The sequence below is a fragment of the Epithele typhae genome (assembly GCF_022376455.1).
Source record: "Epithele typhae strain CBS 203.58 chromosome Unknown BXZ73scaffold_20, whole genome shotgun sequence".
Lineage (NCBI taxonomy): Eukaryota > Fungi > Basidiomycota > Agaricomycetes > Polyporales > Epitheliaceae > Epithele > Epithele typhae.
This window is the reverse complement of record NW_025954211.1, coordinates 396,405-417,979: the sequence shown is the minus strand read 5'-3', so window position 1 is coordinate 417,979 and position 21,575 is coordinate 396,405. Positions and strand designations below refer to the sequence as shown.

General features: G+C 57.1%; 9 protein-coding genes across 9 annotated transcripts; 6 read left to right on the top strand and 3 right to left on the bottom strand.

Moving 5' to 3' along the window:
- Window positions 1–235: 235 nt before the first annotated feature.
- Window positions 236–732, top strand: BXZ73DRAFT_100910 (DNA repair protein; the record flags this gene model as incomplete). Its single annotated transcript, XM_048014718.1, has 5 exons — window positions 236–259; window positions 313–374; window positions 431–512; window positions 581–595; window positions 664–732. The coding sequence occupies 5 exons, from the start codon at window positions 236–238 to the stop codon at window positions 730–732; spliced, it is 252 nt and encodes an 83-aa protein (XP_047878528.1).
- Window positions 733–1,971: 1,239 nt separating this feature from the next.
- BXZ73DRAFT_18153 (uncharacterized protein) lies at window positions 1,972–2,525 on the top strand (the record flags this gene model as incomplete). Its single annotated transcript, XM_048017560.1, has 2 exons — window positions 1,972–2,061; window positions 2,118–2,525. Coding segments are annotated over 2 exons (498 nt in total), but the record flags the coding sequence as incomplete, so codon positions are not given.
- A 2,144-nt stretch (window positions 2,526–4,669) lies between these two features.
- BXZ73DRAFT_20371 (kinase-like domain-containing protein) lies at window positions 4,670–5,592 on the top strand (the record flags this gene model as incomplete). Its single annotated transcript, XM_048017599.1, has 2 exons — window positions 4,670–5,249; window positions 5,303–5,592. Coding segments are annotated over 2 exons (870 nt in total), but the record flags the coding sequence as incomplete, so codon positions are not given.
- Window positions 5,593–7,536: 1,944 nt separating this feature from the next.
- On the top strand, window positions 7,537–8,564 carry BXZ73DRAFT_77156 (uncharacterized protein; the record flags this gene model as incomplete). Its single annotated transcript, XM_048022607.1, has 2 exons — window positions 7,537–8,059; window positions 8,122–8,564. 2 exons carry the CDS (start codon window positions 7,537–7,539, stop codon window positions 8,562–8,564), a joined length of 966 nt encoding a protein of 321 aa, XP_047878525.1.
- A 339-nt stretch (window positions 8,565–8,903) lies between these two features.
- BXZ73DRAFT_77155 (uncharacterized protein) lies at window positions 8,904–10,240 on the bottom strand (the record flags this gene model as incomplete). The annotated part of the gene is made up of 7 exons (XM_048022606.1): window positions 8,904–8,915; window positions 8,974–9,090; window positions 9,113–9,204; window positions 9,324–9,348; window positions 9,408–9,524; window positions 9,592–9,773; window positions 9,847–10,240. 7 exons carry the CDS (start codon window positions 10,238–10,240, stop codon window positions 8,904–8,906), a joined length of 939 nt encoding a protein of 312 aa, XP_047878524.1.
- Window positions 10,241–10,461: 221 nt separating this feature from the next.
- BXZ73DRAFT_100905 (uncharacterized protein) lies at window positions 10,462–11,900 on the top strand (the record flags this gene model as incomplete). Its single annotated transcript, XM_048014717.1, has 4 exons — window positions 10,462–11,081; window positions 11,145–11,404; window positions 11,464–11,664; window positions 11,707–11,900. 4 exons carry the CDS (start codon window positions 10,462–10,464, stop codon window positions 11,898–11,900), a joined length of 1,275 nt encoding a protein of 424 aa, XP_047878523.1.
- Window positions 11,901–12,556: 656 nt separating this feature from the next.
- BXZ73DRAFT_100904 (uncharacterized protein) lies at window positions 12,557–13,524 on the bottom strand (the record flags this gene model as incomplete). The annotated part of the gene is made up of 5 exons (XM_048014716.1): window positions 12,557–12,583; window positions 12,645–12,725; window positions 12,821–13,168; window positions 13,218–13,270; window positions 13,404–13,524. 5 exons carry the CDS (start codon window positions 13,522–13,524, stop codon window positions 12,557–12,559), a joined length of 630 nt encoding a protein of 209 aa, XP_047878522.1.
- Window positions 13,525–14,407: 883 nt separating this feature from the next.
- Window positions 14,408–15,840, top strand: BXZ73DRAFT_77153 (uncharacterized protein; the record flags this gene model as incomplete). Its single annotated transcript, XM_048022605.1, has 2 exons — window positions 14,408–15,380; window positions 15,404–15,840. The coding sequence occupies 2 exons, from the start codon at window positions 14,408–14,410 to the stop codon at window positions 15,838–15,840; spliced, it is 1,410 nt and encodes a 469-aa protein (XP_047878521.1).
- Window positions 15,841–16,664: 824 nt separating this feature from the next.
- On the bottom strand, window positions 16,665–21,181 carry BXZ73DRAFT_45895 (dynactin; the record flags this gene model as incomplete). The annotated part of the gene is made up of 15 exons (XM_048019594.1): window positions 16,665–17,117; window positions 17,176–17,615; window positions 17,670–17,898; window positions 17,949–18,069; window positions 18,125–18,224; window positions 18,277–18,446; window positions 18,506–18,705; window positions 18,756–19,125; window positions 19,180–19,297; window positions 19,349–19,460; window positions 19,515–19,651; window positions 19,707–19,798; window positions 19,846–20,330; window positions 20,378–20,884; window positions 20,936–21,181. 15 exons carry the CDS (start codon window positions 21,179–21,181, stop codon window positions 16,665–16,667), a joined length of 3,780 nt encoding a protein of 1,259 aa, XP_047878520.1.
- Between the last annotated feature and the right edge of the window lie 394 nt (window positions 21,182–21,575).

Genomic DNA, 21,575 nt, shown 5'->3' with positions numbered 1-21,575 from the left:
AACACAACTTAGTTGGTTTCCTGGTTTCCATAGACATCCTCGCTCTCCTTAATGAACGAACCATTGCATGGCTTCTGGCGAGCGGACTTTGGTTTGACTGAAGACGGGCTGCACGAGCTGACGTCACCGGCGTCGAGTTCGGTTCGCGCGAGTATGGTGGAAGACTTCTCAGTCTCCGTTTCTATTCTTTCCTTTACCACCACAGCTTCAGCAGTTTCGTGTTGCAACACCCGACATGCATGCGCGCACTTCAGCAAAGGTCGGTCTTCATCACCCCCATGACATCCAGCCTCGCTGACTATATGCGTTCAGGCACAGCAGGCACGCATTGCGGCCCTGCAAGCAGAAGTGGAGGGGCTCCAGCGTACGCTTGGGTGAGTGTTGCTCTCTGCGTTGTCTGGGCGTCATCTGACTCGCAGGATGCGCACAGCGAAGGAGAAGACGCAGCGCAGATCGTGGACCGTCACATCAAGCTGCTCCACAAGTACAACGAGGCCAAGGACGCGACGCAGGTGCGCTCGCTTCCGTCCCACCTCTGCGCCTGCGCGGTCTCGCTCACACCTCTGCTCTTGCTTTGCAGATCTTGATCGGCAAGGTGAGCGTCAGGCTTCCTGCTCGCCGCCGTCGTGGTCACAAGCCCACACATACATTGACCTTTTACAGCTCGCGGCGTTTCAACAGGCGACGATCCGGAAGGTCCACAGCGACTATGGGCTTACAGACGCGGATTGAGGGTCGATGTGGCCAGGGCATGCCTAGTACATGTGAGGTACAACGCAGACTGTGCGAATCTCGCTGCCATGCGGCGGTTGCGCGTATATAACACTTTCCTTTCTCGACACGCTCTCCAAGGTCCTCCCCTTGTGCACAGCATGGTTCGACGTCGCCCAAGGCCACCCTCCGACGTCCGACTCTGGACCTCGTCTCATGATCCCAGCGAACTTCATGGATCCGATGTCTGACGAAGACAGCTTCGGCCACGGCTTTCCTGCTTCTCTGTTCAATCAACACAGCTCGCGGTCCCTTTCATCCCCCTTCTGTGCTATTCCAGGCATACCTGTCCGACTTCTTTGTGACCTTGTCTCTGCTGCACCGACGAGAACCCTGGTTTTCCAGCTGAGGAAGGTGTTGATTTGAAGCTTGACTAAGTTCCAGGTCGTGAAGATGCAGCCCGGCGGGCGAACTGAGCCGAAGCCGAGCCGGAGCGGCTGGCGCACATCGCGCACGTGGCGCTTGCACAGGTTCAGTTCGATTTTTTGGACGTTCGTCGTGGAGTTTGAGCCCGTCCGCCCTTCGTCCTCGCCACTGCAACATGCCACCACCGATCCGCAATCTACCTTTCAAAAAGCTCCGGTCGCACTGCAATGACGTTCCTGGAACAGAGCTTTCCAGGGCGGCGTAAGCGGCCTGATGCCAGATGGGCTGTGCATCGCCATTCGTCCTGTCATGCCTGTGAGAAAATTTGCTCTCCACGCATTGCCTCGCTATCCGCAGCTGAAGGGCCTCGGGTCTTTGAATGTAGGAACCTAGCCCAGAGACCCACTTCCCCACTTTCTCCTCGCACGCTCACTCCATAGACCGACACCACCAAAGATTGATCACCTCTTGTGCGACGTGGCCTAATAGCGACGCCATCTGACTCGCAATGACGACCTTGAGGCCTTCACCGGCTGCTACCCTGGACAGCCAAACGACTGTCTTTGCAATAACTCCAGAGCGCTCCATCAGTTACAGCGTGAGCGATGCACCCTTTAAGCCCGTGGTCTCGTACAAACTGACATTGACTGTATCACAGGACACGGACACATCGGGTTCTTCCACAGAACCCAGTGTCCTTGCAGACAGCTGGAAACTCCCTACTGCGGAGGTTAGTTGCTACCCAATATGACGAGTGTTGGTACTGACGTGTATACTATTTAGGAGCTTCGTGAAGAACTCACAAATCGATATCCGGAGACTGATAAAGCCGAAGCTTGGGCTCGGTCAGCCGAGGTAGTGAAGACCTACAACGACGAACTAGTCACACGATGGAAAGAGGAGATGGACACACTTCTCGTCTATGTATGCGCAATTGCTTCCACTTGGGACTCCGACATCGACTCATCATGAATCTACAGGCCGGGTTGTTCTCAGCTGTTCTCACTGCTTTCAACGTCCAATCGTATCAATTACTTCAGCCGGATCCGCAAGATTCGACAGTTCAGGCGCTTAAACAGATTTCTTCGCAGCTCAGTAGCTTCTCAATCAACTCAAATTTCGCCAACTCTACCCATCCTCCGGTGTCGTCTTCAGATCTTGATCAACCATTCACCGCCCCCACATCCGCAGTTTGGATCAACACGTTATGGTTCTCCAGTCTCGTATTCTCACTCGCCTCCGCATCCATTGCGCTGATGGTCAAGCAATGGCTTCACGAGCTCAGCATCGGCGTCTCCGGCACGTCTAGAGAAAGCGCGCGAGTCCGTCAATACCGCCTTGAGGGTCTCAAACGCTGGCATGTCGCGACCATCGTCATCGTCATCCCCATCCTCCTACAGCTCGCCCTCTTCCTCTTCTTGGTCGGACTAGTCATGCTATTATGGAACCTCCACGGGACCGTAGCTGCCATCGCAACGGGGCTTGTCGGCACCCTCTTCGTCATCGTCTTCATCTTCACCCTCCTTCCCGTCATCCGCGTCGATTGCCCATATCGATCTCCGCAGTCTATAGCAATCTTCATGGCAGTTCGAGGGGCGAGGCGATCAGCAAGGACCCTGGCTCATCGTCTTTTCCAAGTCCTTCGGAGCATCACAGGCCGATGGCAACACCACCGCGGCTTCTTCGGGAAAGTGTCCGACTTCGCTTCGAGGACCTGGCGCCTGTCCATCGGAGAAGACCCAACATGGCGAGGACGAGAGTACATCAGCGTCGCAAATCAAATAGGCCGTCTCGATCGCGATCTCGCAGCGATGGCCTACACGATGACATTCGACTCTAACTCCCTAAACGACTTGCGCTTGATGCTCGTGGATCTCTCTTGGGAGCATGCAATTGCTTGTTATCAACTTGTCATGGATGCCCGTACGCGACTTTGGGGAACGGAAACTGCACGAACGCAAGACAAGTTCTCACTGCATACTCTGGACGCGCTGCACATTTCTCTGACTGCCGGTGAGGAAGACCGCGGTCCAGACTGGGATAGCTCGGTGTCCAGCGTCATCAGGGATTTGCGGTACTCAACCAAAGAAGTGGCCTCTGAGAAACCCCTCCGGAACTTGTGTGTCCTCGCCATGGAGTCGTCCTCTGCCGCAGACCAGGCCTTGAACAGTGTCATCGTGGCACTGCGAAACGATCAAGTGCCATGTGACGTGTCCGACATCCGAGCAGGTAAGTTGATTGATTGTATGCGCTCCTCCGTCGAACTCCACTCACCACCATCCAGTGATGACCATGTCCGAATGGCGCACCCACAATCCCGGCGGGACCTCCATCACCTCCACCCTCCACAACTACCTCCACAGCGTAGAGTGCGTTGCGCGCTGCGCCGCCCGCGCATCTTGGTCTACATCCCCTCTCTCCCCCGCGGACCGCCACGCTGTGCGGGAACGGGCGCGGACGATATTCGTTCACCTCCGCGGGTTCCTCCGCACCTCACTCTGGCGCGAGCCGTCGCTGCACATCTGCGTCGGCCTGAGCCACATCGTGCCCATCCTCGTCGAGCTCGCGCGGCACGACCCAGAAGGTGCGCTCGTGACCCACGAGCTCGTGGACGCGCTCGATGCGGTGTGGTCGATCGTGAACGACAGCGCGGCGGACGTCGCGAGCAACCAGCGCCTGAGGAACTTGCAAGCCTACATCGAATGGACCGGCGAAGTCTTGGATGCGCTCAAGGACATCATACGGGAACGGGAGCCAGACCCCGATACGGACACAGGTGTGTTTGGATGTGCACGTGCTGGCTGCGGCTGACACCCATTCCCATGCAGACCAGCGTCCACGCCAAAGGAGACCTCGAGTCGCGTTCGGCGTGACCCCTCCGAAGTCGCCGTCGTCGTTGAGGTTTCCGGCGTGGAACCGCAAGCGCACCAGGCTGATGAGCGTGTAGCTGGTGTCCGGCCCCCTCTCGTGCAAGTCCCGTCTCCCGCTGTGTCTCCACGGCCTCCCGCAGAATGCTGGCTATGCCAGCTCGCACATTCGACATGACCTCGTCCATCGTACCTCCGCGCAGAGCTCGTGTGCGGTACGGATGCCAAATCGCGGGGTGCTGCGCAGTGGTAGTCCCGCCGCTCCGGCCTCGTCTGCTGCGCAAAAGGAGTCGACATCCGACGGCGCTTGCAGCGAACATCGACGGAAAGTGCGGCCTCAAATCAAATCCGAACCCCTCTCCACACGGCCGCAGTCTCTCAGGGCTGTCGGATGTGTCTAGTACTTGCTTCCGCTCGTGCCGTAGACTTTAGACGACCCTCTATCAAGACAAAGGAGCTCATTAGGCTAGATGTATATAAGGAGCACCAACTCAACCCACCAAAGTCATCATTCGACAGCCTTTTCGACTTCACTCCTTCTGCTCTCACCTTCATCTTACACGTTCCATCTTCTCTTCTCTCTCTTCGCCTTTTCCTCCACTTTTCTTTCACCTTCACACCGCCAACCTTTGCATCCACTTTATTCTCTACCGCATATATTCGACATGCCATCCAACGCGGCGGATCGTATCCCCAGTCTTACGGGCAAGATCATCGGCGATGGGTACCAGCTCCTAGAGCTCCTTGGCTCTGGCGCATACGGTGTCGTCTACAAAGCCATCCTCCTCAAAACGGCCCGATCTCGCCGCCCAGTCTACCGCGCCATCAAGGCAATGCCCAAGGCCGGGCTCAGGAAGTTCGAGCTGGCTTCCATCTGCCAGGAGATCCACTTCCACATCACTTGCGCTGAGCAACCGGGCGTGGTCACCATCTACGACGTTTACGACACCGACAACTACTTCTACCTCGTCCTCGAGCTCTGCGACGGGGGCGACCTTTTCTCCCGCATCTGTGAAGTTCATATGTACGAGGACAACGAGGCCCTCGTCCGGACCGCGTTCCTTTCCCTCGTCGATGCCGTCATTGAGATGCACGCGACTGGAATCGCGCATCGGGATCTCAAGCCGGAAAATATCCTTGTCAACGACGACGGCTCGCGCCTTTTCCTCTCCGACTTCGGTCTTGCAAGCGATGAGGCACGGGTGGACATCTACGGCTGGGGAACTGGCATCTACATGAGTCCTGGTATGTCCCCATCTTCCTTCCAGTATGCGCAGTGCACTGATATGTTATTCCAGAGGCTTCCGGTAAAATCATCGGGAAGGTTCCCTACTGCCCTCGCACGAGCGACATTTGGGCACTCGGCATCATCCTCATCAACATGATCTCCGGCCGGAACCCTTGGACGCGTCCCAAGGGCAGCGACCCGCTCTTTGCGGCCTTCCTCGACGACCCGCAGTACCTCTACGACTCGCTCCCGATCTCACGCCACGTCGCGCACACCCTCCGCCGCACCCTCGCCATCGACCCCCGCCGCCGCATCAGGCTCGCCGACCTCCGCCGCGAGATCGCCGACGCGCCGACGCTCACCCGCGTCATGTCCGAGGGATGGCACGCGGCCAACCAGGAGTGCGACCCCGCGGAGGAGGTGCCCCAGGAGGACCTCGTGCCGCTCCAAGGCAAGAAGCCCGTGCGCGGCCGCCGCCCGACACCCGTCGCCCCCCGGAAGCACTTCTCCGAGCTCGCGGAGGACGGCGCGGACGGCGCGGTGGAGCCCGTCGTCCACCGTTCCCGCGCGCGCTCGCACCGTCACCGCGACGGCGACCACCATGGCGGCGACCGCCACGCCCGCGACCACCATGACGGCGACCGCCACGCCCGCGACCACAGCCGCCCCCGCGAGCACCGGGAGCACCGTCGGGAGCACCACCGCGAGCACCGGGCCCGGGCCCAATCCCGCCACGCCCGTCCCGCCCGTCCCGCTCGGTCGCCCACCCGCCGGGTCGCCTTCGACCTCGCCAACATCGCCACACCCAAGGCACCCCAAGGTGCCTGGGCCAACGCCCCCCCGCGCCCGCTCGTGGCGTTCGCCGTCGCCCCGTCCGCCCCGTCCGCCCCCGCCCCGTCCGCTTCTGCTTCGTCCGCCTCCACCTCCGCCTCCGCCTCAGGATCCGCCGGGTTCTTCGACTCCGCCTCGGGCTCCGCCGCGTCGGCGTCCACCGCGGCGACGTCCTGCAGCGGCGAGGGCGCAGACGTCCCGTTCAAGCTGTCGATGGAGGTCGTGCCCGAGGACGAGAACCCGTGGGAGTTCTTCAAGTCCACCCGGGAGCGCGTCCCGACCCCCGCGCCCCCCAGCTCGGGATTGAGGTGCGCCGGGCGGTGAAGGAGATGAAGCAGCAGCACCACCAGCACCAGCAACAGCAACAGGGCCAGCAGGGCCAGCAGAGGCAGTCGCGCTTCAAGGTCCGAGTTACCCACGCGCTGCGCAAGCCCCCTGCGCCCGAGGCAAGGGTGTGAGGTGTATCATATTGCTAGGAGACGGCGCAGCGACCCAGACGGTCCTCGCACATGTAGATGTCTTGTAGCACTGAGGAATATTTATGGATTATGGTCCTCAATCTCTACGTTGGCGAAGGATATTGGGTTCTGATTCTGCGTGCGCGTCCAGCAGTTAGATCTCATTCTGGGGCGGCTGCGAACGTGAACGCACTCTCGTTCTTCCCCGGGAATCCGTTTCCCTTGTTCTGGTGCTGGGTACTGTGGAACCAGATTTCTGTTTCGGGATCATGGCGGCCACACCTCACGATCCCTACGATGCTTACTGTGTCTGCAGCTTCCCCGACCTCCAGGCTGGCGCTCAGTGTCGAAGGCACGCGCCGAGCTCGCCGTAGCACGTGCTCGACTCCGCCCTCGTTCCCCTCCATCGTCGCTCTTCGCCCATCGATCGCGATAATAAATACGTCCTGCACGAGCACAAGGACCACCCTCGAGCCCCGGCGTAGACTCAGCACTGCCTACTATCGTGGAGGACGGAATCAACTCGTACGAGCTCCGAAGTTCCTCCCGACTGCTTAGTAGCGACACCCATCTCCCAGAGTCTCTTTCTCCCCGGTTCGATTCTTCATCGCACGGATATGTCTCCCACTGAACACACCCCTGTTGTCACCCTGATCTTTGCAACAAGTTTCATCTACCGCAACCTATTCAAATACGAAGAGGGTGTTACCGACACGGTGTGGTCGCAACCTCCAGACTCACGGCCAGGATCGTCGTGGGATCTCGACACCGTTTCTGTCAATACTCCACTGCTCGAGGAGGCCGAATCGAAAACGACGCTGCGAATGAAGGAGGCTGGGGTATTTCGTCACTGTCATCGTCCCGGCTGCCCGGTCGGGCACGAAGGCTTCGCTGTCGCACAGATCACCTTCGATGTTATATCGTCGCCAGAGGAAAAAGAGGTCGAGGATCTCGCCGCTCTGTGCAAGATTGCTTGGGGGAGAAGACCACCGGTGCCGTTACGGCTGAAGCCAAAATGTACGACAAATGCCAGGACCTCCAAGGAGACGTCATTCCCCGGAAGCTTGGATTCTTCACCCGCAAAGCGGATGATGAGAACCCAACGCTCTGCTGTCTCATGCTGTCCCCCGATGGAGAACCGGAGAAGCCCTTCGGCGAGATGGTTGACGAAGGTCGGGAGAGTGAGCTTGAATATATGAAGAACTTGGTGTACAGGCGAGTAGAGTCTGAAAGCGCCTCAGCCTCCACTGTGTTGTTGATAACTTCCTCCACCGTTAGACAAGACATTCTCAATGGTCTCTTGAAATTGCATCATGCGAAGGTCGTATTTCCACGGGGGCTTGAAACTTGCGAGACACTGAAGACCTCGGAGACGGAGCGGTACATGATCTACGATCTCGCCGATTCCGAATATCATGCCCGATGCGACCCACTGGAGATGGTGCCAGAGACGATCGCAATGTTCCAGCAAACCCCGACCAATATATGCTCCGCGTTTGAGTGTAGCATCACAGATCTAGGTGCCACGATCCCTCGCCGTGAGTGAATATGCTCTCGAGCCACACAAGTTGATACTTACACACGTTGGTCGCGCGGCTAGACATATACCATCTTCGCGTTCCGTCGAAGTTCCTTCAGACGAAGCGTCAGATCATCGATCACTACATCCCCATCGAGCTTCTATTGGAGCCAGACAACGAGGAAGCCACCAAGATGATCATTTCATTCATCAAGCAGAAACAGGACGAGGTTCTCGACACCGCAGACTTTCGCAGATATGTACAGCGGGAGGCCCATGGCTTCCGCAGGAGCATGCAAGATTGGTTCTATCATCGCGAGGAAACAGCGGAAGAAGATGAAACAGTCGCAATACCGTTTACGAGCCTTAATAGGGAGACGTTGCCGAAGTCATGGTTGCAAGGAGTGGCGAAGATTGGTTTGGAAGTTGTCAATGCCGATGGGACGATGTTAGAAGTGCCGGAGTGGGAGGGAGAGGTAGACGAGGACTACTCCGGAAAAGAGGACTACTCCGAAGAAGAGTAGACGATGTGGAAGACGAAGACGAATACGAGAGCCAAGATAGGTACTGGAAAAACCAGGAGTAGTCGAAGCCTTACCGATGTAATAAGTGCAAAGTGTTTGATGTACACAGGGCTTGTCCAAGTACCGTCGAGATCGTGCGGAGGGCGACCACTGGGGCTGCAGCAACCTGGCCGAACCACGGTCGTCCACCGAAGTGCGAGCAGCGTGTTGAGCGCGCTGCGCCATGGATATGAGCCTACGAACAATGCAAGATGGAGCCTGCGTCAAATAATACATGCATGGGTGTCCCATCGCCTACATCATTAACATGTTGCAGTCTAAAGCCAACTTGACGCGTACTCATGCAGCAACCTAGAACTCGCAGGTTTCCAAACACCCGATGCGTAAATAAAAACTACGAGTGACGCACCTGAAGCCCCGCAGGATGTACGCTCACGACTTCGCAGAGATTCTCGCCCTTCTTGGGCGCCATGAACGTCAGGATCTGGTCCAGAAAGCCATCCGAGCCTGCGTCCCACGCGTCATCCTTCAAAGACAAAGAGACGTACCGCACGCACACCAACATCCTGTGGGATGTGACCCGCCTCGTCGATATCCACCTTGTTGAAGTCCGCGCCGGCGCGGTGCATCCCCATCAGGGCTGGGCGAGATCATCATGAATGGGCCGCACCACGTTGCCCAGAGGGCGAGGTGCCGGTCGTTCACCTGTCGCCCAGACGAGAGAGAGGTAGGCTTACCGATGATAGATCGGGGACTAACGGTTTGTTCGCTGTTCTCCGTCTTTCTGAGCAAGAACATGAGCACGCGATATCGGCAGAGTCTAGCGAAGGATGTCAGGCGTACCGCGGTCACTGGACTCCCTGTTGGACGGTCACGCGAATGGTTAGTCATCCGGAAAAGTAGTACGCGAAGGCGACCATCGCGAACCACGAGTTCCTGTTCCGCGGGAAACAGACAGTGCTGTGAAGCGCGTCGATCTGGAGACCGGAATTGTTAGCTCGTGCGTTCGGTCGGGGAACGGTCTCACCTGTTCGAGGAGGTACGATGTCTCCAAGTTGCCCTCGGTGGCCACCACCTCCTGCTCAACGACTTGCGTGGTCGACGCTTGACGCTCAGGGTTCGCCGCCAGTGTCTTGTCCTGCTCGAGCGCGCTGAGGTCGGCTTGGAGCTGCTCCATCGCCTCTTCGTATACACGAAAATTGTATACTACTACAGAAGGAGGCGGGCGGCGCGAAGGCGAGCGATACGCGTGGAGAGCAGCGCGGAGGCGGGTGATGCGTACGGAAGTGGGCGGCGCGAAGGTGAGGGGGGTGGAGGAGGGCAGCGGGGAGGCGGGCGTGCAGGCGGAGGAGGGCGCACGAGGTGGAGGAGGCGGGCGACGCACGCGGAGGTGGGCGATACGGAGGCGGGAGACGCGGACGCGGACGCGAGTGATGCGGAGGGCTCGCGGGAGGAGGCATGAGGGCCCGGACGAGGCGGAGGAGGTGGGCGAAGCGGAGGGCCACGACGCTGGAGGAGGCGGGCGGCACGGAAATGGGCTCCGCGCGAGAAGGCCGCGATGCGGAGACGGAGGAGGGTGAGGCGGAGGACGTCCGGGCGGACGTCCTTCGCATCTCGTAGCTGTCGACAGCTCGTGCGGCGTGGACGTGGCCGGCGATGTCGGCGGAGGTCGGCATGGAGGTTGAGGTCGGAGGGGAGGGGAGTTGAACGTTGAACGGTGACACCGGAGTCCAATAGCGGACGACAGGCGACTGTGTAGTCGCTGCATATCGTCTGCCTGGACAGGGGGGCTGGGGACGGCGATGGTGGTGGAGGAGAGCAAGGACGGCGAGCGCGTACATATCACAGGTGGGAACTAATTCTCCCAGCGATTGACAGCTGCTCATTCTTCGTCGCCATGTCTCACACTGAACACACCCCCGTTATCATCCTGGGCTTTGAAAGGAGTTTCATTCACGAAAACCTATTCGATCCCCAGAAGACCGAGGTGGGATGGTGGAAATGGCCGCCGTCAAATATAAAAGACCATGCAATTTCAGACTCGCTCTACCGTTTAGAAGCCGTTTCCGGGGTCAATACCGCGCTGCTCGAGGAATTGGAGGCCATATCGACTCCAGTGACGCTGCGAATGACGAAGGCTGAAATATTCCACCACTCCCATCATCCCAAGTCTCGTGAACGTAAGCGGGATGGCTTCGCTGTCGCGCGAGTTATCTTCGATGACACATCGTCGCAAGAGGGCAAAGAAGTCAGACGTCTCGGCGCGCTGTGCAAGATTGCTTGGGGAAAGAATAGCACCAGCGACGTTATGAAGGAGAGCGAAATCTATGATAAATGCCACCGCCTCCAAGGAGACGTCATTGCCCAGAAGCTTAGATTCTTCACCCGTGAAGCGGATGGTATTGACCCAACGCTTTGCTGTCTCATGCTGTCCCCCGATGGAGAACCAATGAAACCCTTCGACGACCTGCGTGAAAATGGTGATAAGATTGAAGAAGGATTTATGAAGAACTTGGTGTATAGGCGAGTAGGGGCTGAAAACATCTCCACTGTGTTGTTGATAATCTTCTCTACCGTTAGACAAGACATTCTCAAGGGTCTCTTGAAATTACATCATGCGAAGGTCGTATTTCCACGGGGGCTTGAAACCTGCGAGACACTGAAGACCTCGGAGACGGAGCGGTACATGATCTACGACCTCGCCGATTCCGAATATCATGACCGATGCGACCCACTGGAGATGGTGCCAGAGACGATCGAAATGTTCCAGCAAACTCCGGCCGATATATGCTCCGCGTTTGAGCAGAGCATCGAACATCTAGGTGTCATGATCCCTCGTAGTGAGTGGATGTGCTCTCAAGCTACATTTGATACTTACACTCGTGGGACGCGCGGCTAGACAGGCACCTTCTTCGTCTTCCCTCGGGGTTGCCTCAGGAGCATCATAATATCGATCACTATATCCCCCTCGAGCTGCTACTGGAGTCAGACTACAAGAAAGCTGCCCGCAGTATCATTGCATTGATCCAACAGAAAGATGACAAGATTCCTGGCGACAAAGACTTCCGCGAATATGTGGAGCAGGACGCCTGTCGCCTCCGTATAGTCATACGAGAGTGGCTAATACGACGCACAATATCAGCGGAAATCAACGAAACAGTCGCAGTACCGTTCGCGAGTCTGGATAGGAAAAATTTGCCAGAGTCATGGAAGATCGGAGTGGCGAAGATGGATATAAAAGTCATGGATGACGAGGGGAAAGTGATAAAAGTCGAGGAGTGGAAGGAAGACAAAGAAGAGGATTCGTCCAAAGATGACTGCTCCAAACAAGAGTAAGTCGAAGAGGGAGTGGTGGAAGATGAGGTGGAAGACGAAGGCAAAGGCGGAAGGCAAGATAAGTACCGAATTAATCGAAAAGTTACCGAAGTAATACGTGGAAAGTGTTTGATGTATACAGGGATCGTCCAAGAACTGTCGCGATCGTGCGAAGGGTGGTCACTGGCAGCCTGGCCGAACCATGTTCGTCCACCGAAGTACCAGCAGCGTGTTAAGCGCCATGGATCGGAGCCTACGAACATCGCGGGACGGAGCCCGTACCAATCACTCCGAACGGGATATCATCAACACATTCCAGTCTAAAGCTCAGAAGCGAGTCCATGTAGCAAGCTCCTCGACCATCCCCCAGAACCCGCGCGTTCGCATACACCCAGCGTATGAATGAAGACTGCCATGAGTGACGCACCTGGGGCCCGCTTCTCGCTTTTCTTGAACGCCATGAACGGCACCATCTGGCCCGGAAAGCCATCAGATCCTACTACTTCCCACGCGCATTCATCAAAGACAAAGAGACGTACCGCACACTCGCCAACCTCCTGTGGGATGTGACCCGCCTCGTCGACATCAACCCTGTTGAAGTCCGCGCCGGCGCTGTGCATCCCCACGAGCTTCTCGGAGCCAGACAAGAGCATCTTGCATGAGCCGCACCACGTCGCCTAGAGGTCAAAGTGCCTGCCGTGCACCTGTCGCGCAAACCACGCATATTAGAAATAGCGGCGCGAGATACTAAGGAGTGTGACGTACGATAGTCTTGAACGCTTCGAGTGATACGACGAAGTTGGGGAGACGGCGAGAGAGGTAGAATTGCCAATGATAGATCGGAGACTAACGGGTTGTTTGCTGTTCTCCGCCTTCCTCAGCAAGAGCATGGGCATATGGGTTGTAGAGTCTAGCGAAGGATGTCACCGTTGGACGGTTACGCAAATGGTTAGTCGTCCGGAAAAGTAGTACGCGACGGCGACCATCGCGAGCCACGACTTCTCAGCTTCGAGAGACAAGGGCACGATCCTGCCGCACTCCGAGATGACATGTCCCAAGAATTCGAGCGAGTGGCCAAGGGCCTCCAAGGGCCCAGCGACGGGGACAGCGCCCGGCGCAGCGGCCTGGTTGCCAACCCCGACAGCGTCCCGAGGAGTCGCGCCTCCCTTCGTGCCCTCGCAAACAGTCCCCTCGGCACCCTCCTTCACGAACTGAAGGTCGGTGGAGAGCTGGAACGCGGATTTGGCGGCGCGAACGTCGCTGATGTTGGGCATGACACGTTGAGCCAGCTTTGACGGTTGTGAATGTAGCGCTAACAGGAGTAAAAGAATTGCGTACCAAGAAATCGAAATCGACGAGCCCTGGGGCCGTGTTGTTGAGATCAGAGAGGACTGCTGAGAGAGACTGTGGCCCTTGAGAATATCCCCAGTGTGGCAGGATCGAGGGTGAGGGTGGGGGTTCAGGAAGGCGTGGGCTTCTTGTCGTGGGGCTCGGAACCTCAGAACCGGTGGAAGTGGTACGTACGAGCGATCTTGCTGAAAGCGTGAGGGACTGCCGTTTCGAAGGCGACCCCAGCCGTGCTGAAGGGGGCGCGGTCGGACGACCTGGCGACTGTAGCGGCGCGGCATTTGCTGAGCCCAATCATGGCTTCGCAGGACTTGAAGACCGGGGAGACTGGGGTACGTTCAGAGCGTAGGGAGGGAGAACGCGACAGGCTGCCCGTACATTAGTGCCCGACCACGCGCGCGACCGCGGGCTTGGGAGACGTTCAGACAGATCTCGGACAAATCAGCAGCTTACTCACCGCTGGCTCTGGAGTGGCCGAGATAACCTTGACCTGGCTCGGGCGGACAAACACTCCATAGTTGGGCTTGCAGGTTACTTGCTGCCTTGAACGGCGCCGTCGTTCTTGCCGTTCGGAACTGCAAGCTCGATTCCAACCTATTTCACAGAAGCAAACGCAGTGGCATCACAGAATCGAACTGTCCCTCGACCTGCGGGAACCTCAACGACCGCACCAACAGGAGGATCCGATCTAGTGGGAGGCATAGCGGGGTGAAACGATCGCGCAGCCTAGAGTCGTAGAGAGAGGCACCCAGCGTCCGGAGGACATTCAGATCGTGAAATTTCAGGAAGGAGCGTGTAGGTCGTGAGCGGACCGCGGCGTCAAGGTGGGTGGTGGAGGTGAGCAGCTTGGAGGACGTTGCCGCCGTGCAGTGGACCTCGCCGCTGGAGCGCTGAAGACGCCTTGTAATCGAATTGTAATAGGTCAAACTTACCAGGGTTGTAAGCAGGTAAGCTTCAGATAAGTTGCCAAGACCGTCTCGACTAATCACGCATTCAATTCCACAGCAGCTGGCTTCCGCCCCGACTCGCTCTCCTCATAACGCACACATACTTCTTCCCTCTCTTGCTTCACAGTTCGGAACTTACGCCTGGACGTTCCATAGAGGCTCTTGTTTGAGCGGGTATAGCCCGCAGCGCGTAGACTCCGACCTACCATCTCCCCCCTCGTTCGTCGCATGAGCATGTCTTCCACTGAACACACTCCCGTTATCGTACTGGGCTTCTCCGCGAGTTTCTTCAAATACAACCTGTTCAGTCACTCCAAGACCCGTGGGGATCGTAAATGGCAGGGACCACCGCTGGCAGACTCAACGCCAGACTTGTTCTGGGAATTCGAAGCCGTTTCTTTCAATACCGCACTGCTACTCAAGGAGCCCAAATCGACAGCGACGCTGCGAATGAAGGAGGCTGAGATATTACGTTACTCCGACGATTTATACGATTCTAAAACCAGGGCCATCAATGAATACACGGGCGAGCATCGGATGATCAGAACCCTGATTGATGGGCCGGACGGCTTCGCTGTCGCACAAATCACCTTCCATGACATATCGCAGGAGGACAAGGGGGTCGAAAATGAAGTCACCGCTCTGTGCAAGATTGCCTGGGGAAAGGAGAAAACCGGGCGTGCCGTGAATGAGGCAAACGTTTACGACAAATGCGAAGAGTTCCAAGGAGACTTCATTCCCAAGAAGCTTGGATTCTTCGCCCGTCAAGGGGATGGTATCGACTGCCCACCACTTTGCTGTCTCATGCTGTCCCCCGATGGAGAACCAGAGGACTCCTTCATGGAAATGTGGGACGACCGGCGTGAGGAAGAATATGGATATATGAAGAACTTGGTGTATAGGCGAGTAGGGTCTGAAAACATCTCCACCGTGTTGTTGACAGTTTTATCCACCGCCGTTAGACAAGACATTCTAGGAGGCCTCGTGAAATTGCATGATGCGGGGATCGTGTTTTCCAAGAACGGGCTCCAACCTGAAGGGACACTTATCAGGGCCGAGACGGGACGGTACATGATCTACGATCTCGACAAATGCGTCGACCACGCCGAATGCGATCAAATGGAGGGGGTGCCACGGAAGATCGAAATGTTCCAGCCAACCCCGAACAATATATGCTCCAAATTTGATTCAAACATTGAAAGCCTAGGTGTTATGATCCCTCGTCGTGAGTGGATGCGCTCTCGAGCTACACTTGGTACTTACACATGCGGGTCACGTGGTTAGACGCGTTTTGTCTTGCCGTTCCGTCCAAGTTCCAAGTTCCGCCGGGGGAGCATGACATTGAACACTATATCCCCCTCGAGATTCTATTGGAGCCAGACTATGAGAAAGCCGCCAAGATGATCACTGCATTGATCAAGCAGAAAGATGACAAGATTATCGTCACCCAAGACTTTCACGATTATGTGCAGCAGAAAGCCGAGAATAACCTTCGCTCAGTCATACAACAGTGGCTCACACGGCGCACAGAAACAGCGGAAAAAGGCGAAACGGTCGCAGTACCGCTCAAAAGTCTAAATCAGGATAAGTTGCCAGAGTCATGGTTGGAAGGAGTAGCAAAGATGGGTGTAAGAGTTTTGGATCACGACGGGCTCCTGCTAGAATGACCGGAGTAGAAGGAAGAGGGAGACGATGGCTACTTGGAAGAAGAGTGAGGGGAAGAGGGGGAAGACAACGTGGCAGACGAGGACTCGTCGAGGAGAAATACGAGATCAGAGATAAGCACAGGGAGGACCAGGAGAAATCGAAACGCTACCGATGTATTATGTGGAAAATAGTGGATGTACACAAAGCCTGTCTCCGTACTGTTGCGATCGTGTGCATCCCCACAGGCTTCTCAGAGCTGGACGAGAGCATCTTGGATGGGCTGCACCACGTAGTCACTGAGCTCCCCGTTGGACGGTTACGCGAATTGTTGGTCGTCCAAAAAGGTAGTACGAGAATGTGACCATCGCAGGCCACTTCCATGCGCAAGAGGTGTAGTGGCGGAGAGAAGGACGCTAAGAACAAGCAAGTTGGAGGAAAAGATGTTGGCTGCGTAACAGTAGCGCCGGGGATCCGTCGTGGACGACCACATATAAGATAGGATTCTGCCCGCTGAAGCTAAGTACCATATCCGACATCCACTCACACTCGCTGGAAAGAAAGTGCTGCCCACTTGGATGCGGGTGTCTTCAGACTGAGACGGAGCCTAGTTTCATTGGCTTGTCGTCAATCGCCAAGTGCGCCGACCTATCCTGCACCGTCTCCACATCGCAGATTGCCGCAAACGCGACGTGGCGAAAGTGTGTGTACATAAATGCTCTACGGACATGGCATGCGTGTAGGGTATAGCGATAACAGGGACCTACAGTAAGGCGGAAGACATAGCAATAGTCCAGCATCCGGAAACGGAGCGCACTCAACGTTCCGGCCCTCCTCCGTCCCGACCTCACTCCGTGTCCGCGGCGATGTGGTTCGTCATCTCGAGCAGGCCCTTGAGGCGCCGCCCGAGCCGCTCGCCCTGCTGCTTGCGCTCGTAGAGCTGGTACGCGGGCGTCTTCTTCCGCGGGAGCCACGCCTTGGTCGTCGCCTGCCCGTCCGCGCGGCGCGCCTTGAGCACGGAGAGGTCGACGAGGCGCGGCGAGGCCGTGTACTTGATCACCTCGCGGTACAGCAGCTTCGACTCGACCGCGAGCGAGCGCAACGTGGGCGCCGGTCGCGGCTCGTCGTCCGATTCCGAGTCCGAGTCGGAAAGCGCCGACGGGAGGAGCTCGGGTGTGGGTGGGCGGGGCAGGGGGCCGAGGAGTTCGGGCAGAGCTTCGATCTCTTTGAGGAGGTCCTGGCCCTTGATGAACGAGTTCTCGTTCCGCAGGAAACGGACAGTGCCGCGAAGCGCGTCGATCTGTAGACCCGGATAATTAGCTCGTGCGTTGGGTCGGGGGAGGCAAGAACGGCCTCACCTGTTCGAGCAGGTACGATGTCTCCAAGTTGCCCTCGGTTGGTACCGCCTCCTGCTCAACGACTTGCGTGGTCGACGCTTGACGCTCAGGGTTCGCCGCCAGTGTCTTGAGCTTCGCGTTGTCTTGCTCGAGCGCGTCGAGGTCGGCTTGCAGCTGCTCCATCGCCTCTTCGTATGCGCGCTCCTGCTTGCGCGCCTTCGAGAGCTCGTTCTCGAGGTCAGTGATTGCGTCCGCCTGTTTCTTGACGGTCTCCATTCGGCGCTCCATGAGCTCGACCTTAACGCCAGTCTCCTGGATCGTCTGGTCCTTGAGCCTGAGGGTGCGTGCAAGCGCCTGGACCTCGTCGCCGAGCTGGGCGACCTTGCGCTCGGCCTCGACGTTGACAGCAGTCGCGGCCTTGATCTCGTCGATGCGCAGAACCCAGGGAGCGGTACCCAAGACTGTGAACAAAGGATGAGCGTGTGGCGGCAGAGAGAAGGCTCAGAATGACGCACTCTTCTGGGTGTTCTCAGCTTCGAGAGACAAGGGCACGATCCTGCCACACTCCGAGATGACATGTCCCAAGAATTCCCCGACAGCGTCCCAAGGAGTCGCGCCTTCCTTCGTGCCCTTACCAACAGTCCCCTCGGCACCCTCCTTCACGAACTGAAGGACGGTGGAAAGCTGGAACGCGGACTTGGCGGCGCGAACGTCGCTGATGTTGGGCATGACGCGTTGAGCCAGCTGTGGCGGTTGTGAATGTAGCGCTAACAGGGAGTGAAGAAGATGCGCACCGAAAAACCGAAGTTGACGAGCTCTGGGACCGTGTTGTTGAGCGCCTGGAGTTGAGGAACAAGATGAGCCTTCAGTGCCATTGAGTCTTGCGTCAAGTCCTCCACGCGCTTCGTGAGTTTCCTGAACATTTGAACCGTTAGCGATAATTAGGGACCTTTGGATGTGTAAGTCTCACTTCGACAGTACTTTGGCGCTTCTGCACTGGTCGAGGAGCTTCTGAAGAGGCTCGAAGAAGTCAGCCTCGGGATCGACATCTCCCAGGTCGACCTCAACATCTGTGATGTAAAGTGAGTCCATGCTACTAGTCACGATAAGGGAGCTACATACCGTCGTCCTTGATGACGGCTGCCACTGACGTCTTGATGAGACCGACTGAGGCTGCAAACATCTCCAAGTCATGATCGAATGAAAGCGCGTAACCAAGCTCGCGTTCGCCGAGATCGTAGTCAAAGCCGGAGAAGTACGTCTCCGAGAGATGGTCGAACTGCGACTGTATTCTGTAACATGTCGGTGCGTTAGCCCTTGCGCAAGATCACCGAAAGACTTGAAAACATACTTGACAGCGTCGCTAACACACTCCAGTTCTCTGAACTCCTCGCGGCGAAGGAGGTTGATGTGCATGTCAATACGCTTCTCCATTGGTCCGACATCCGCATATACTCGGCCGATGTTAAGGAAGTTCTCCACGTCACATTTGCGCAGGACAGCCGCAAAGCGCTTGCAGGTCGTGGACAGCTGTGAAAGACGGCCTCGCATCTTCCAGAGAGGTCAGTCATGGTCATTGCAATACACTGACGAGAACCCACCTCGCAAATGCCGACCAATACGTCCGAAACAGGACCGTTCAAGGCCTCGGGAAGGTTGTGCGCTTGCGCAACGACGGCGTTGATCAGATCGAGTTTCGCCGCCAACCGCTGGAAGAACAAGTAGCAGTTCGTAGCGTCCATGTCCGACTCGACGTAGACTTGGGGGAGATATGGCTGGACGATGGTGAGGAACTCCCGCGCCTCGCGCGCCTCGATCTTCTTGACTTCGAGGTCAATATGCCGCGCCTGGTTCTTCGACGCCGACGACTGTAGCTTGAGGTTCAGCGACATCATCGCAGCCGTCTGTGAGGCAGCTGTAGCAGACTCGTGTTGTGCAGTCTGTGTCTCCGTCCGGAGATTATCGAGTTCCCTGTCGTAGCATCCGTATGAGATGAGGATGACGGATATAAGTTGAGTCGCGTACGTTTGCAATGACAAAACAAGTTCCCGGAACTGAACAATCGTGCCTTCCAAATCCTGGCATGATTCCTCGAGGCTCTGAATCTTGCGGGACTGTTCGTGAACTTGCATCTCCTTTGCGTCTGCAGGAAAGGTGTCACACAAAAATACTGGTGCAGGCCAGAAACGCTTACCGATCTCTTCTTGCATAGCTTTCTCAGTCTCCACGTGGTTCTCCTCGAGCTCGTCATTCAGCTCTTTGAGAGCTTCGAGATCCTCGATGGTGATACGCATCTCTTCGATTTTCTGCAACGTTTGTGTTAGAGAATCCACAAGACACGCAAGGACGAGGAGCCGCACCTCTCCAAGCATGAGGTTGCGCTCTGTAAGCTGCACGAGAAGATCCTCGGCACCCAAGGCATCGTCCAGCTGAGCCTTCAGATCTTCAATCTGGACCTCCGCGTTGGACAGCTTGATGAGCGAAGACTCGTATTGAGCTAGAAGCAAGCTAATTGGTCACGGGGACAACGATGTTCAAGCCGGAGACCATACCCTGGAGATCGTCGAGGCCAGTCACATCCTTCTCCATCTCTGCAATTCTCCGGCGTTGCTCATGTTCCGTGTCTTGAGTGATATCTCGTAACCTAAACGAGCTAAGCATCCGCACAACAGGATACCACAGAATGCGCACCTAATCAACGCCTCCTTCAACCGCTCGTTCTGCTTCTCGAGTTGGAGGTATGCAAGTGATGACTTGATGTTGCTTTCGCCTGCCTCGTCGTTGCCTCCGCCCTCCTTCAAGTGCTGCAACTCGACGTCGAGAATCGCTGCCTTCTCTAGAGCCTCTTCCAAGTCTGCCTCTGCAGTCTCTGCTCTCTCCTCCGCCATCTCCTTGTCCAACATCGCCATCTCCAACTGCTCTTGTGTGTCCACGATCCGGCTCTCTGCCAACTGAGCGAGCTGTTGAGCATCCGCAAGTTCTCGCCTGGTCGCGATGAGCTCCGTTTGCTGCTGGTTCAGCTTCGCCTGAAGCTTCGGTCGCAGCGCGACGAAGGACTCCGCTTCCGATAGTCGGCTCTCGAGTTCACGGACATGCCGAGCGTCATCCGCACGCTTGGCTTCAAGCACCCGAATCTTGGCCCGTAGCTCTTGCAGCTCGGTATCATCTACCACTCGCTGAAAAAGATGAGCAAGGGTTTCGTTTATTGAGGGCGAAGACTCACGACGGGTGTGGCCGGTCTTGATTCTGGGTGGAGCGCCGCTATTGGAGGAGGCTCCGACAGAAGCGACTCAGACTCCGGTTCAGAGTCTTGTGCGGGAGAGGAGACGCGTCGTAGGGAAGAGGGCAGTGGAGGTTGCGGAGAGGACTGCTGAGGGGGAGTGTGGCCTTTGGAGAATATCCTTGGTGCAGGTTCGAGGGTGAGGGTGGAGGATTCAGGAAGGCGTGGGCTTCTTGTCGTGGGGCTAGGAGCCTCAGAACCGGTGGAAGTGGTACGCACGAGCGATCTCGCTGAAAGCGCGAGGGACTGCCGTTTCGAGGGCGACCCCAGCCGTGCTGAAGGGGGCGCGGTCGGACGACCTGGCGACTGTAGCGGCGCGCCATGTGCTGAGCCCAATCCTGGCTTCGCAGGACTTGAAGACCGGGGGGACTGCGGTACGCCAGAGCGTAGGGAGGGAGAACGCGACAGGCTGCCCGTACGTTGGTGCCCGACCACGCGCGCGACCGCGGGCTTGAGAAACGTTGAGATACATCTCGGACAAACAAGCAGTTCACTCACCACTGGCTCTGGAGTGGCCGAGATAACCTTGACCTGGCTCGGGCGGACAAACACTCCATAGTTGGGCTTGCAGGTGAAGTACTTGGTGCCTTGAACGGCGCCGTCGTTCTTGCCGTTCGGAGCTGCAAGCTCGATTCCAACCCATTTCCCAGCAGCAAACGCAGTGGCACCGCAAAATCGAACTGTCCCTCGACCGGCGGGAACCTCAACGACCGCACCAACAGGAGGGTCCGATCCGGTGGGAGGCATAGCGGGGTGAAACGATCGCGCAGCCTAGAGTGGTAGAGAGAGGGTGCTCGAGGCACCCAGCGTCCAGAGGACAGTCAGATCGTGAAATTTCAGGAAGGAGCGTGTAGGTCGTGAGCGGACCCCGGCGTCAAGGTGGGTGGTGGAGTTGAGAGTAGCTTGGAGGACGTCCTGGCGCTGGAGCGCTGAAGACGCGTCGTAATCCAATTGTAATCATCGAACTTACCAGGGTTGTAAGCAGGTAAGCTTTGGATAAATGGTCATGATCATCTGGACTAATAACGCATTCAATTCCACGGCAGCCGGTTTCCGACCCGAGCTCTCCTCATAACTCACACATCCACATCCCCTCTACTTTCCCTCCCTCGCTTCACGGCTCAGAACTCACGCCTCGACG